Source organism: Helianthus annuus, chromosome 13, assembly GCF_002127325.2.
Source record: "Helianthus annuus cultivar XRQ/B chromosome 13, HanXRQr2.0-SUNRISE, whole genome shotgun sequence".
NCBI classification, from domain to species: Eukaryota; Viridiplantae; Streptophyta; class Magnoliopsida; order Asterales; family Asteraceae; genus Helianthus; species Helianthus annuus.
In genome coordinates, this window is record NC_035445.2 from 157,009,921 (window position 1) to 157,026,540 (window position 16,620).

Genomic DNA, 16,620 nt, shown 5'->3' on the forward strand with positions numbered 1-16,620 from the left:
TCGTTTGTGACTTATACTTGCTCAGGTAAATACATTTTGACTTATTTTCCCTATACGGGCTTGGGGTACGGTATTTAAAATACCGCTTGATCGGGCGCACAAGTCCTGCTCCTTATAGGTGTTCAGTCTTGAATAGCTTGTGCGACTTCGTTTAAACAGTTTTGTCTTACTTAAAAGGCTTTGGGGGGTTGTTGACCGTGTCCCGGATATCCTTGGCATTATCTTACGAGATGGCCACGACCAGAGCACGGGGTGTAGGCGTACACCCGTCGTGTATAACTCTTTAATGTGGTGTGTCAATTAAATCTCTAGCCCGGACAGTAGATCCCGGGCCACCAGAGATATAAGTGCATGTAATTCGTTCACAAGTTCATATTAAATGATTATCCCAAGTTAATAAAAATATTTATGCCTTGTGCATTTAAATAAATTTTCAATCATTTTCAAAATGAGTCAGTCGATTTGTATTTACCAGTGTAAACTGACGTATTTTTCCCAAAAGATTAAGTGCAGGTACTATACGGAAATAGGCTGGCTGTTTCCTAGAGAGCGTCCACAATAGTCTCGCAAACTCGGACGACATTTATCTGTTGAACTATTTATTTCTATTTTTTTTATTTGATCCGCCTGTGGATCCATTTCAACTACTGTGATATTTATTATTACACTTTATTTAAAAGTTGAAATGTTTCTATTCTGCTTCCGCTGTGCATTATTATATTGTGTTGATTGTCTATGACGATGCCAACTACGTCACTGTACCCCACACCGGGCCCACCGGTGACACGTGGAAATCGGGGTGTGACAGCAAGTTAGGTTTGCAAGGTTGTCGTGGTAGCATCCGCCAGATCTGAAGCCTTTCATCGACCTTCCAGGTTTGCAGGTTGTGGTGGAAGCAGTCGCCGGATCTAATGGTGATGTTGGTGGAGTGTAGTAGAGAATGTCGAGTGGTGGTGATGATGTCGGGCGATGGTGAGGCGGTGGGTGGTGGTGATTTCGGGTAGAGAATGTCAAACGGTGGTGTGTTGTGGCAGTGATGTGAGGTGGTAGTGGTGGTTGTTGGCAAGTAGCGGCTAGTGGTGATCAATGTTGGCCAGTGTTGGTGGTTTACAGAGAAGTTAGAGAGGTAGAGAAAAAAATGATGGGTTATAATTGGTATATAAATATCAGGGTTTGGAAATTTGGAAATGACAGATTTTCCCCTCACATGAGGGGCACATGATAGTCATTTAACAGCTGAAATAAACGGCTTTTGAGGCGGGGAGTATAATAGAGATAGCTTGCATAGATCAGGGAGTAAAATGTCCATTTTTAAAGGTTTGGAGCAAAAGCGTTAAAACCACCAAACCACAGGGAGCAAAATAGAAGTTTACTCTTGGAAATGACTAAAATGCCCCTCACATGAGGGGCACATGACAGTCATTTAACAGCTGAAATGAACGGCGTTTGAGGTGGGGAGCATAATAGAGATAGCTTGCATAGATCAGGGAGTAAATGTCCATTTTTAAAGGTTTGGGGCAAAAGCGTTAAAACCACCAAACCATAAGGAGCAAAATAGAAGTTTACTCTTTTTTTTAATTGAGTTAGTGGGTTGTATGAAAATGGAAAAAATGACAAAGTCATGGACTAAAATGGCAGAAAACAAAACTATTTGAACTAAAATGACAAGAAAAAAACTATTTGGACTAAAGTGGCAATTTTGGTCAAACCTCAGGGAATAAAATGGTAATTTACTCAAAAGTATATGTGGGGATGCGCCATGTACAAGACCCAAAGCACTAACATGAAACCGTTGGCAAATAGTAAATAGAGTAAACTTCTGTTTTGCTCCTTGTGGTTTGGTCACTCTAACGGTTTTGCCCCAAACCTTTAAAAATAGTCATTTTCCTCCAATAGTTTTCTATAGTTTTTCCATTTTGCTCCCTGCAGGGAGCAAAATGAAAAAACAGACAACTTAGATGGAGTTAGAAGCGGGGAGCAAAATGGAAAAACCATAGCAAACTATTGGAGGAAAATGACTATTTTTAAAGGTTTAGGGCAAAACCGTTAAAGTGACTAAACCACAGGAAGCAAAATGGAAGTTTACTCTAGTAAATAATACCCAGCTGAATAATTTCCATACTTTGATTTTGAATAAATACATACAGCCCCATTCATCTGGAGATTTCTTTTATAATTGATTGAATATTTGCTACTCGGATTTGAGCCTATGAGAAATGAAAATTTCTAGCATAAAGCCAAAAGTTAGTAAATATATTAGCGTTTAAAAATTAACGATAGCCCAATTGACTGGAAGGAAGCCTAAGGGGAGGGGGTGGTCACTGGTGATAAAATTTCATCACTCATAATATCCAATTATGTTACGCCATGTCAGCAAGCATTTTTCCATCACGCACAACTTTTTTTAGTGGGGGTGGTCATCACTCACCACCACACCCAACAATTTCCCCCCAACCAACAATTACCCTCACAATAAAACCCATCATGACGTTGAAAAAATAACGAAATCATCAAACCGTGATTGTATCACGCGTTATACACGAGGTGGGGGTGGGATTTTGTGAAGTTCCACGCGTTGAGCATTGTTTCAGTGATTGTATCACTGACCGCCCCCTCCCCCTAAATAAAATACAAGTATGGGCTTAATAGGAAAGTTACTAAAGTGCAGCGGGCTTGAACTAGGTGGAATATTATTAAAGTTATTATGGTCTGGGATTGGTGTGATAATTTTGGTCGAAACACATATAAAAAAAGTCAAAGGTGGCAAACTAGCAGTCAACAAAGGTGGCTTGGTCGAAACACATATGGTTGGTACCACTTGTGAGTTTTATTGGCTCAAGTTCACACTTAAGGATCTTAGTGTCCTCATTCGGATTTCATGTTACTTTATCTTGACGAGGGCCCAAACCCTTATGAAAGACGATGACTTGGACTTGAACCCGGCTTGAGAGTGGAGCCGGTTAAAGAATAGTCAAACTTCCTAACCTGTTACTATTACATATTTTTTTGCAAACGAACCGGGTAACTAATAAACTTTATGAGTGTAGTTAAGTTGATTCAAAATGTTTTGACATAAGAAAACTGTGAACACAAAATATGCCTTACGAACTGAGTTGACTTTGTTACAATGTGAAGGATGTCTTGCAGCAGCGTGCATCCGAGCTCCTGCAGCTCTCTGCAGCTGACCAAAGCGTTGTTTACTAAGCGACAATACCAGTTGTTCGGAAAACAAAATTGCATACAAATTTAAGAAAATCTTAGCATTTCTTAATATGGAGGTGTGGAAAGGTTAACATGGTTTGATACAGTGGCGAAGCTTGAGATTTCCGACGGGGGGTCGAAAACGTATATACCCAAAAATTTCTATAGAACCGGGGGGTCGAAAACGTATATACCCAAAATTTCTATACGACAGCTACATATATAACACTACTACGCGAAAAGTCCCCCCCCCCCCCCCCCCGGGGCCCTTCTAATGGTCATTTTTTGTTTGGGGTTTGACGGAGAGTCATCATGGTTTGATAAACAAATTCATGATAAAACATATCAATTGGTTAACACTTAATGGTAATTTTTTGTTTGGGGTTTGACGGAAATGGGTACGGGTCGAAACAGGGCCTTTTGAAACCCAAGTATATTTTAAGCAAACATCACAATTATGTTTCTATCCCTACATGAAGAACAAAATATATATAGACATTACAAATCTGTTTTACGATGCAGCAAGTGGACATAAAATAGAATATTGGTACACAGTCTGATGAATCATTCATTAGATGCAGAAACACAACTAAGATGCAGCAACACCTTACCAGCAAAATACATCCGATTCTTTTATAATAGAAGGTTGAAATCGTCACATCTACCATTAACAATGCATAAATCACTAATTGGTATCCACAAAAAGAAAAAAAAAAGTGAACCCAACAGCGTAATCTTTAAATCAAATCTAAGGTTTTGCTCCCTGTTGTGAGTGTTGATAAATCTCTTGTAGAATGCTTCCTATCACGATTGAGTCTGCAGCACCAAATCAGCGACAGTCAGTTTACTCATAGATCAACTTGTGATATTAAATATGAAAGCTAAAAGATCATAACAAAATTAAAGTAACTGGGACTGCCATAAGGGTACAAACATAATTCAAGTATTTCATAATTTCTACATATTAAAATGTTTGGAACTCTGCAGTTCAGAGTCGTAGGATGGGATATATAACTAAATAATAATTCGCTCATATGATGAAATTATTGAATAACGCGTTAAAAGAAATGAGTTCAGATTTTGTGTTACCAAATAAAGAAAGAGAATGAAGATAATCACATAATGAAATTTAATGTCAATAATCAACAGATGTTACATTTCCCCTTTTTATCCACTTTATCATACCACAGACCAACATGGGATAATATTAAATGCAAGTCTTATTAGATTTACAAAACTTTGTTCAAAATAGTATTTGATTAGTAATAAGTCTTGATTAAAATCAAATATTGTTCTAAAAATATATATTTTTTAATAAAATATTTAGATAAACAGATGCATATCATATTTCATGGAAATTCGATCGAATAAACCCATTTGAATTTAAACAGGTTCTACAAACATTATCATACCAGTACAAAGAATACTTACATATTAAAAGTTGAACAAATTAGTAGACAATTTTCACAAAAGAAAGCAGCACATATATGAGATACATTTAAAAGCGTTTGTTTGAAAAAAAAAAAAGCAAAATAAATAAGTTATTTAACTTTTAATCATAAAGTCAGAGGGAGAGATACCTTCGTTTTAACTTCCTAGTATGTAGATATAGGGGATATGGGAGATGAGGGGCCAGTAACTCCCCTTTTTACTGCATCTTTCTTTCAGTTTTGGGCAATCATCCCTGATGTTTAAACTCAAGAGTGAAGGCAACAGCAGTTCTGGTAGATCCATCATCTTTGGGCATCTGTAAAAAGTGAGATGGTGGAGGAAGGTGAGGTGTTGGGGATGTGAAGACACTTTCTTCAGATTAGGGCAATACCAAAAAGAGAGATCTTGGAGGTGATGGAGGTCCGTTGTAAATGATTCCAATTTCTCAAATCCATGTATTTGAAGAGAAGTAAGAGATGAATGAAGAAGATGAGAAAATTCACTACAACTACCAGCTCCATCTTCACCACCACCGTATAAGGATAGTTTCACAAGTGAAGTTGGGAATGTCTGTGGACCCCACTCTGAGAAGGGCTTCTTCAACTTTCCTATTTCTAAGGAACGCAAATTGGGAGGCCAAACCCAACTCAAAAAAGGAGAATCCATACTTGAACAATTGATTATACTTAGTTCCTCCAACGACCTCAAATTTTCACCAACAAAGGAAACATCCAATTTGGGACAATTTCTTATTACCAGTTTCTCTAACGACGTCAAATTGTTCGGAAATGACTCAAGACTCTCACAATCGTGTATAAACAATTCAGTGATGTGAACCAAGCAGTTCAATTCAACGATTGATTTCAGATTTGGCCAATCTCTTATCCATACATGTTCAAGCATGGGCATGCTGCTGCTTCTGTTGTTGTTCGTTTTTTGTCCTCCCCACTCCCACTCCTTTTCCAATAGGTTCCTGCAATTCCATATTGTAAGTGACCTGAGCTTCTCCTGTCCTCCTTTTGGAAATGACACAACTGTCATTGAACTACAACCCTCAACAGTCAACTCCTCAATGCCATCTGGACAGCTGCAACGCTCCATATTCTTACAATTATACACTATTAATATCCTAAGAGATGTTAGGAGGTTGCTCCTACAATTATCCTCCTCCTCCTCCTCTTTCTCTCCTACACTCACCAAATTATCACAATGCCACACAACCAGTTTCCTCAGCTTCACAAGAATCTTAGTTGCATCTGCATCTGATTTCACCACGTATCTTATTTCATTACATCTCTTTATGCTTAATTCTTCTACTGCCCCAAGATACTCTATAACACCTTGCCACACCACATCATTAAGCCCTGAAATACGTCTTATATCCAACTTGGTGACTGCTAATGCTACTTTAACCAGACTTCTTAACACACCACTATCGCATCCACATATGCTTAGATCATTCAATGAAGGCAGTGCTTCAAGTGTGACTTCAACCAAATTAGGACAATCTTTTATTTCAAGCTTTTGCAAGCGTGGAAACACAGCCCCTGACCATTTCTTCCACCCAGGCATATCATCAAAACTCAGAATTTCAAGTGAAGGAAATGCGCAACCAGCCCCAAATAACTCAAAACCCACAACTTCCACTCTATGTAAGCCTTCTATAACCAACTTCTTGAGAGACGGTAGCTGCCCAAGTGGCGGTAGAGATGTACATCTCTTACAACCCCTTATTGACACATGCTTCAAATGAAGAAACGAGGGATCCCCAACCCAATTTGGAAATTCTTTTCCCCCGTATGACCTGATTTGCAGTTGTATTAACTTATCATCACAAGGCTTCAACTCATTTAGGACCGCCTTTTCAAGCATTTCATTTCGTGAATCACGTAGCTCATCACTCCATATAAGCTCCAACTTACTAAGCTTCTTTTGTGAAAAGTTCGCCTCATATGCATAGGTTGCATTTTGCACTTTTTCCAAACCTACAACGAAAATTTTTTCATATAGATTCTTAAAGTCTTTAAGTTTGGCTATTTCACTTCCGCTTTCACTTTCGATTTTGATTTTCGAGAGAGTAATTTTTAGGCTTTCCATCTTGCCAATCTCTAACAGCATCTGAAACGAAAGCGGGGTGTCCCCAACATCAAGATGCCGTAGGTTTGTAAGCTTTCGGAAACTGTTGGGAAACTTAGTTAAGTTATTACAACCAAACAAGATCAATGTTTGTAAATTGTAGAGATTTCCAACAGTTTCCGGTAAATGATTGATCCAAGTACGAGATAGATTAAGATATCTCAAGTGCCTCAAAGTACCAATGGACTCCGGTAACTCACTTATTTGAAAGCCGCTCAAACTTAGAACCCTTAGTAGTGGTACCTCGGGAAGCAAGTCGGTGAGAATCTTATTGGATAAGTAGAAATCTCGCCAACTTTCTACCTCCCCAACAGACGTTACCAAGAATGTCCTCAAACTTTTGGCTCTTTCAAATGCCTCGAACTTCTTGTAAGCTACATATTCCTCACGAACAAATGACATGTGTCGGTACTTTTCCAACGTTTCCTTCCTAATATTCTTCTCGTGCTCATTGTCTAACCTTAAAAAAAACTCAGTAGAAACAGATGTTGCCAAGTCATTCATGAGGTCATGCATCACAAACAACGATTCATTATTAGGTGCATGTTGAAAAAATGACCTTGACAACAACTCGTCAAAGAATTCATGGCCCAAGTGTTCTTCTGTTGAATCACTTCGAGTTGGCTGGTGCAAGAACCCTTCTGCCATCCATAATATAACCAGCTCTTCCTTGTTAAACAGGAAGTCTTTGGGAAACAAGGAGCAGTATGCGAACAACTGCTTCAAAGGTCCCGAAAGATCATGGTAGCTTAGTCTTAGGGCGGGGATGATTTCATCTTCAACCGGTAATTTCCATATCTCACTTTCTAACACTTCCTTCCATGAATCTTCATCTTCTTTTGTCCTCAGTGATGTCCCAAGTGCGATCAATGCCAAAGGCAACCCATTACATTTTTTCACAATGCCTTCACCATGTGGTTTAAGTGACAAATGTGAATCAAAATTTCTTACGCCTAAAGCATGAACAGCAAACAAGGACAAAGCATCATCATATGACAGGCGCTCCAGTTGCTTGTTTAGAGGATGGAAACCCAGATTTTTGAGCAAGTTATCCTTCCGTGTTGTGATGATGATTTTACTTCCTGGAGAACATGCGTAAAATGGCCTGACGAGGGTTTCCCAATCCTCACGACTCTCGCTCCACACATCATCTAACACCAATAAAAACTTTTTTCTTGTTAGGTGATCTCTAAGAGCTTCTTGAAGCTTATTGAAATTTGTATGCTCCTCCTTTACCTCCCCTCCAAAAGCTATAAAGATCTCTTTGCTTCTAACAAAGATATCAAACTCATCCGATATGCAAACCCACACCTTGAGTTCGAAGTGATTCTGGACTTTTTTTTCATTATACAAAAGTCTAGCGAGAGTAGTTTTCCCAACCCCACCCATACCAACTATGGGAACAATGCTATAGTTTCGATCACATGGTTCTTCCGCCGGTAACAATAACTGTTGGAGCAATGCCTCTTTGTCAGCTTGGCGTCCAACAATACTAGATGGATCAACAACAGAGGATTGGAATCTTCTATTATTATTTTTTGGCTTAGTTTCCCCTCCCACACTCAAACCAAAATCATCTCTCTGCTTAACTAGACGTTCTAACTTGGCGTTAATACGATCTAACTTGTCATGCATCTTAATAGTTGGTGAGAAGTTTGTGCAACAACTTGGGATCAGCTTTCTTACCTTGCTGGTCATGCCTTCTGACTCGTGGGTGGTGAACTCACGATGCATAGCATCGGTTGCCCAACCATCGAGTACGTCATCGATGTCATAAGCCAAATGCTGGAGATCAGTCAGCCAACGTTTAACAGCTTGATTGCTTATCTCCTTCCGAGAAGCATCAGTAAGCACGTCTTGGATTAGTTTTAACGAGTCCTGACATTTCTCAATCTCGGCATCAATTCCCTTGTAGCGAGCAATGCCATTCGAAGTTTCAGAGACCAACTTCTCGATGAGCAAAGGGAGGACGACAGAAAGCACGGTTTCAGCCATTGATTATGATGAGATTGTTGAAATTGGTGTGGGTGAAATTGTTGTTAATTGTTGCGTTGCTGATAGTGGTAGTGGTTTCATTCATTCAATTGTTATCTCAAGGTTTGTATTATTGGGCCGTACCATGGAAATCAGCATTGACCAATAAGGAAGAGGGAGTAGTGGATAAGCTTATCTCTCCCATATGGATGTGGATGTGGATATTTTTATTTTATTTTCAGTTTTAATTTAATGGAAAAATCGTATGAAATAATGGGTTTGCATATAAACCTCTCAAACCAATCTTATCTAGATGGTTGGACCCCACCGGCTGCTAAGAGAATTCATTTGTCTCTTTAACTCTTTGTAATTCATGTAGTAATTAATCAATTAGTTATTTGAGTAATCATTAAGTGTGTTGTTATTAGATAATTGTTTGTTCAAACAAATTTTGTTTTCTAATTGCTACAACATTTTTTTTTAATTTTGACTTTTAAGGAAAATTTTCACTACATATAAAATAGGGAAAATTACTAAAATGTTGGTTGACCAAGAGGGTTTTCAATTTTGTCACTCTCCTGCGTCCTTGGAAGGACCACCGAGCATGGGATGAGTCGGCGTATCATGTTGAAGAGTCCATGTATCACGCTCCTTCGGAAGAGTCACCGACTCTTCCCATAAACATGTGGGACACGTGTCAGCTTCTAGGGACATGGACGCATCAACATAACATGCGGACTCTTCCCAAGCTCAGTGGTTCTTCCAAGAACGCAGGAGAGGGACAAAATTGAAAACTCTCTTGGTCAACCAAAAATTTCGTAATTTTCCCTATAAAATATGATGAACAATCTTAGCCAACTAAAAACAATATGACCTGTTTTTATTGAAAAAAAAAAGTAAAGTACTTCAATTTTGACATGAAACCTCTACAAATGCTATAATATAGGCACTCTCATAAGATATCAAACACAATAAAAAGAAAAAAAAAAAAGAGTATGTTCATATTTTTCAAATGTAATTCATAAAATACAGGTCTGACATAATTGCAGGTTGATTAGACATATCCAGTTTCAATGATTCTTCAACATAAACATTTTGACAGTATATGAACATTCACCCTAAAGTGAGATACAATCTCTTTCTTCAGGACTACAAGATCCAAGATGAATCTTTAAAAGATTTTGTTGTAAATGAGACACAATGGTTATTCATGAGGGTCCCACAACGAAAAAACCGGCTTCTTATTTCCTCTTGCCTATAGTTAGCAGTTCAAAGCTTCTTAGGGCGTCATCCCGACCACCTCTTGATGAGGGTACAACCCGTGTGAAAGATGATGACTTGGACTCAAACCCGGGTTGAGAGTGGAGCCTTTGAGTGGTTGATATGCGACCGCTGCCTGAACCCAGCCGGTTTGACCGGTTCTCACTGGGCTCACCAGATGAGCTTGGTCTGCTGCTTGATACGACTGCTCTTTTTGAAGTACTACTGGTTCGTGTGATGCGAGTTCTATCTGAGTCACCTTGCTGAAAATAAATATAAATATAAATATAAAAAATATAATTCTATGCATAAAAGATAAGACCAAAAAACCACCATCAAATGATAACTACACTATTTTCATCCAAAATTGATACAACTAAATCAGTCACAATTTAGAAGATTAACAAACTTTTGGTTTTGTCCCTGTTCTCTTGTATGAAGTATACCATTTATGTAGGTATATTTGATTAAACTAGTGGGTTACCACCCATGCTCCTCAGCGGGTTGGAAACGTAGATAAAAAAATAAGCAAATCACGAAAGTTAAAGTTGTTTTGATGTTTTAGTTAAGAGGCTAAACATGTTATTATTAAAGTTGAGAAACAAAACATGTCATTATTGAAGTTGAGTGGCTAAAGTTGTTTATTATCAAAGTTGAGGGGCTAATGTTGTTTATTATCAATATTAAGGGGCTAAACTTGTTTATTATTCTAGTTGAGGGACTAAAGTTGTTTTAGTTAAGGGGCTAAACATGGCATTATTAAAGTTGAGGGACTAAAGTTGTTTATTATTAAAGTTGAGGGACAAAAGTTGTTTTAGGTAAGAGACTAAGCATGTCAGCACCAAAGTTGAGAGGCTAAAAATGACATCATTAAAGTTGAGGGGCTAAAGTTGCTTGTTATAAAGTCGTGGGGCCAAAGTTGGTTCATCTGATAAAATAGCATATTTTTAATATATATATGAGTAAATTACGATTTTGACCCCTGTAGTTATATTACTTTTACCCTTTTAGCCCAAAAAAGATTTTTTTAACATTTGAGCCCCCAACGTCTTTTTTTCTAACCCTTTTGGCCCCTAACATTAACCCCATCCATTAAATGACAGGGGCCAAAAGGGTTAGAAAAAAAGACGTTGGGGGCTCAGATGTTAAAAAATTCTTTTTGGCCTAAAAGGGTAAAAGTGATATAACGGCTAAAATCGTAATTTACTCTATATATAAATACAATGTGGACACAGAATGCAAAGGATACAGGATACTACAGGTCAGAATTCCCACCAATTTACTTACTAGTGAATCGATTTAGGTTGCGATTTATCTCAAACAAGTCAAGTAAATATAATACGCGTAAAAAGAAAGGAGTTAGTCAAGCAGGTCAAAAGTTACACAGTCTATTTTTTAAAGCAAACAACCTGCCAAATTGTTTTATTCAACAAATAAGACTATTATTGTAATAACCATAACTAACGCATAACATTTTTGTTAAAAATTTAAAATACAGAATTGTGTGCGAGTCAAACCTACCTAACCCGTTCCAACTCGTACTAAAATGACCCATTGTGAGCATTAGCATGTGGCTCACAAATTCTTTTCTCATGTAACTATAATATTGTACGAAAGATGTAAATGACCACTTATATGTATTTTACCAAAAGATCGATGACATGTCATCAGAGAAAGTTGTGAATTAGGACAACTCACCATTTCTTTAGATGGTGTTGCGTGTTCTGAAGATCGGTGTCTTGAGTATTCTCCATGCAAACCGGTACGCCTAGCAAATGACTCCACTGTGCCTGAGAATCTATCTCTAACCTCGGGTTTCACTAAAACATATACATATATATATTATCACCAAAATTTCCAGCCTACTTTGCCAATATATCATTATAAAAAGAGTTAATTACTGTTTTTGTCCCTGTGGTTTGTCAAAAATCACTATTTCAGTCCATTAGTTTAAAAATTGCGATTTCAGTCCCTGTGGTTTCACTTTCGTAACCATTTCAGTCCCTGTGGTTTCACTTTCGTAACTATTTCAATCCATTTATTATGTTAGTACAGGGACTGAAATGGTTACGAGGTGGACTGAAATGGTTACAAAAGTGAAACCACAGGGACTGAAATCGCAATTTTTAAACTAATGGACTGAAATAGTGATTTTTGACAAACCACAGGGACGAAAACAGTAATTAACTCTTATAAAAAACATACCATAAAGAATCTTGACATGGTATACATACTCCTACAGACAGTTACACATGCACGTAAAAAAGTAGAGTAGAAAATAAAGAGAAAAGCATACCTGGGGTTTTATCCACTCTTTCTGCTGAAGGCCCGGGATTCAGTGGTAACTTACCAACCGTCTGATTTTGTAGTAAATGTTTATAATTAGAGGAAGCAAATCCTAAAAGAAAAATAGAGAGTATGTAATTAGAGCAGAATAAATACTTACCCGCCCTCTAGAACTGGAACTGGAACCTGAACCAACTTGGGGATACTTCAAAACGGTCCAGTCAAACACATAGTCAAACTGATAACCTGAAACACAAACACAGCACATAGATAAATCTATTTCAAAAGAATAAAAGATAATAACAATGGCAATGGTGGTGAGTGACAATACTGACATCCACTGTTAGGGATGAGCATTTGGTTCCTGGTACCAATACCCAATTTCCGGTACCGAAATTTTTTTGGTACCGATTTGGTACACACTTTTTGGCGTTTTCAGTAACGGTATTTACGGTTCGGTATCGGTCCGAATTTTACATACAAATACCATTCTGTACCGAATATTTCGGTACCGGTACCGATAATTGCCGATTTTCGGTACCGGTACCGACCACATCCCTATATAAATACAAAACAGCGTATTTTGGTCAAATACACATATAAGATGCTTCTAAAATTTTCTTCTAGTGTATTGCAAAAAATAAATAAGCGCCTGCTATTTCATTGCTATCGCTACGTAGCGTATAGATAGCGTGTTGCTATCGTTTACTATTTGTTGTTAACGACTATGGTGACATCATATAAATGAAGAAGAAAAAAAACAAAACCATGGTTTTAAAAAACGGTTGAGGCATGTACCTCGAGGTGCGCCTCAAGGCGAAACGCCCAAAAAACAATTCTGAGGCAGGCCTCAGGGGTTTCTATTGTATGTGAGCGTCAGAGGGGCTGAGGCGCTAAAAAAGCTGCGCCTCAGGTGTTTCTGATATTTGTTTTTGTTGTTTTTGACTTTGTGTGTCAATGTCAAGCAATTTATGTCATTTTTTATGTGTGTTTTTGATGAATTTAGTTAGTATTATTATTTTTATAAGATATATAATTTTAGATTTATTTTTTAATTCCACCTCAGGCTTACGCCTCGTGAGGCGAAGGGAAAACACCTCGAAACTCGTTTCCGTTTTTTTAAACCTTGAACAAAACTATATAAAACATATTCAGGTTTTCACCTTCTCGAATGAAAAGGTCCCGGAAAAGCCTTTTCAGGTATGAATAATCTGGTTTGTCATCAAACCGCAATGATCGACAATAATGAAAATACGATGTGAACTCAGTTGGATAAGACTTGCAAAGCACCTGCAGATTTCGTTCATTTAAAAATCACTTCATTAAGAGGTTAACAATAAATTCAAGTCATTTAATTATAACAACGAACTGCTTATAATGTTAGATCTTAAGAACACCTCTATAGGAGTAAGCATTTTCTTTTCACTAATTTTATCATATTTTTGCTTCTTAGTGCCCGCTTTCAGCCCCTGCCAAGGAAGGCTACAACCACATAAATACAAGAACAAAGTTAGTGAATAACTTTAAAAAGTTAACAAAAAACAAATAGTAAACTGCCAAAAATGGTCCCTAAGGTTTGGTCACTTTTGCCACTTTAATCCAAAACTCAAACCTTTTGAATCTGAGTCCCTGTGGTTTCAATTTTGTTGCCATTTTCATCCAAAAGCAAAATCTGGTATGATTTTTCAGTTAACATCCCATTTTTTTGTCCTTTTCCTCCCTTTTAATGAAAGACAAAATGGTCAGATATTTTTTATTTGTTATAATAAAACGTTAAAAGACCATTTTGCCCTTCGTTAAAAGGGAAGAAAAAAGACAAAAAAAAGCTGGATGTTGACTGAAAAATCTGACCAGATTTTGATTTTGGATGAAAATGGCAACAAAATTGAAACCACAGGGACCCAGATTCAAAGGGTTAGAGTTTTGGACTAAAGTGACAAAAGTGACCAAACCTCAAGGACCATTTTGGCAGTTTACCCAAAAACAAACAAACAATTAAATAAAGTAGTGAAATATTCAACCTTCCTCTCAAGAAATACATGAGCACATAACCAAGAGACTCCAGATCATCCCTCCTACTTTGCTCTACAATTAATAAAAAAAACATGATTAACCAAATTAATTACATATAATTTTAGCTAGTGGGAACTATTACAGAAAAAATTTCATCATGAAATATTCCCAACAGGCATAATTACTTACCAACCCCAAGATGGGTATTAACACTAGCATAACGGGCAGTACCAGTGAGATTTTTGTTTTCCCTGAAACGAAAATTTGCAGGAACATATCGGTTGTGAAACCGAAACAGCAAGCAAGATAGCAAAAAGAATAAAATGTCATTTTCGTCCTTGACGTTTTGCCAGTTTTGTGACTTTCACCCAAAGGTATGTTTTTCGCATCTCGATCCAAAAAGTTTGAAGTTTTGCTATTTTAACTTCATCCATTTTTCTCCGTTAAGTCAGGGGTACTTTCGTATTTCTCTGTTATCTTAAAGGGCAATTCAGTCTTTTAAATACCCGTATACTATGCTTGATGATTGTACATAAAATGAAAAAGACCGAATTTCCCTTTAAGTTAACCAAAAAGACGGAAATACCTAACGGAAGAAAAGGATGGAGTTAACGAGCCGGATGAAAATGGCAAGATTTCAAACCTTTTGGATCCAAATGCGGAAAAACAAACCTTTGGACGAAAGTCGCAAAACTGGCCAAACCTCAGAGACGAAAATGGCATTTTACTTTAGAAAAAAAAAATAATATCATTTCCACACGAGTTTTGGCATAATCAACTCCAATACCTGTATGGTATATGCTTGTGTGTCTGGGCATCCCTATACTTTTTTGCAAGACCATAATCTATAATGTAAACCTGTTTTCAAATAAAAAAAAGCAGGAATATGTCGAAAATCAGAATCTTTCAAGAAAAAAAAAAAGAAGGCAGATGAACATAGCAGAACCCATGTTAGGATGAAAGCTAATTACATAGTTTAATTAAAGATGCAATTAAATTCATACACTGATACACATCACATACTACCTTTTTAACAGAAAGATTAACTAAAAGAGTAAAATAAAGGAATAGTCCCTGTGGTTTTTCAAAATTTTGGATTTGGTCATTAGCTTTCCAAAAGTACACGAACAGACCCAGTGGTTTGCACTTTGTAACGCAATTAGTCCCCAACCAGCAAACTTAAAAGTTTTCGGAGGTCCAAGTTAGAGACTAAATGCGTTACAAAGTGCAAACCACAGGGACCATCCATGTACTCTTGGCAAAAATTAGGAACTAAATGCGTCACAAAGTGCAAACCACATGGACCATCCGTGTACTTTTGGAAAGATAGGGACCAAATTCAAAATTTTGAAAAACCACATGGACTAACTGTGTACATTACTCTAAACTAAATAAATACTCCGAATATTAAACTAATTAAGTTTAAACACAAAAATATCCAAATTAAGCATCGCAATGAAGGCTACATTATAAAGGTCATAACTTGTAAAAGTTATCTGGTTTTATATCACGGTGAAGAAAACCTCTTGAATGCATATACTCAACTCTATTTATCTGCATAAAGCAATAAAAAAGGTGTAAATGACTAAACGTTGAAACCATAGTCACATGGATCGTGGTACGCTCCGATACTTTTGGGCCACATATGCAATTGATAATTTGATAGACAGCAGAAGGTGGCTTGGTAGCAGAAGGTGGCTTGGTCGAAACACATATAAAAAAAGGTCAAAGGTGGCAAACTAGCAGTCAACAAAGGTGGCTTGGTCGAAACACATATAATAAAGTCAACAAGTCTCCAATACCAATTTGAACTTTTCACACGTGGCTTGTTTGAGCTATGCTTTGGGTTGTGTATTTTTTTTTTCCATTGTAAATTGTCCATTCCCTTTCTTGGGCTATTCAAAAGCCCAAAACTAATAATAAGAATGAGACGTATAGATGTTGGGTCAGTCGGTCGGGTATCAACCCCATTTGTATTGGACCCGTTTGAGTAGGTGGAGTGTGGGTTTGGGCTCAACTACAGGGAATGTCCTAAGTTTATGTTCCATTTATTCATTGTATTTTTTTCATTAAATTTATAAAATTTACCAACTAGGCTACATATTTCATATGGTTGGCACCACTTGTGAGTTTTATTGGCTCAAGTTCCCACTTAATGATCTTAGTGTCCTCATTCGGGTTTCATGTTACTTTATCTTGACGAGGGCCCAAACCCTTATGAAAGACGATGACTTGGACTTGAATCTGGCTTGAGAGTGGAGCCGGTAAAAGAATAGTCAAACTTCCTAACCTGTTACTATTACACATTTTTTTGCAAAC

The 16,620-nt window shown here is 37.3% G+C and overlaps 2 protein-coding genes across 2 annotated transcripts; both read right to left on the reverse strand.

Annotated features, from left to right (window-relative positions):
* Window positions 1-3,740: 3,740 nt before the first annotated feature.
* LOC110899975 (putative disease resistance RPP13-like protein 1) lies at window positions 3,741-8,925 on the reverse strand. Its single transcript, XM_022146873.2, has 2 exons — window positions 4,782-8,925; window positions 3,741-4,017 (listed from the first exon to the last, which is right to left on the reverse strand). Exon 1 carries the CDS (start codon window positions 8,761-8,763, stop codon window positions 4,789-4,791), a length of 3,975 nt encoding a protein of 1,324 aa, XP_022002565.1. The 5' UTR covers window positions 8,764-8,925; the 3' UTR covers window positions 3,741-4,017; window positions 4,782-4,788.
* A 798-nt stretch (window positions 8,926-9,723) lies between these two features.
* Window positions 9,724-15,160, reverse strand: LOC110899980 (casein kinase 1-like protein 11). The gene is made up of 9 exons (XM_022146877.2): window positions 15,089-15,160; window positions 14,491-14,552; window positions 14,310-14,373; window positions 13,686-13,770; window positions 13,452-13,578; window positions 12,449-12,534; window positions 12,299-12,359; window positions 11,701-11,822; window positions 9,724-10,265 (listed from the first exon to the last, which is right to left on the reverse strand). Exons 3-9 carry the CDS (start codon window positions 14,327-14,329, stop codon window positions 9,984-9,986), a joined length of 783 nt encoding a protein of 260 aa, XP_022002569.1. The 5' UTR covers window positions 14,330-14,373; window positions 14,491-14,552; window positions 15,089-15,160; the 3' UTR covers window positions 9,724-9,983.
* Between the last annotated feature and the right edge of the window lie 1,460 nt (window positions 15,161-16,620).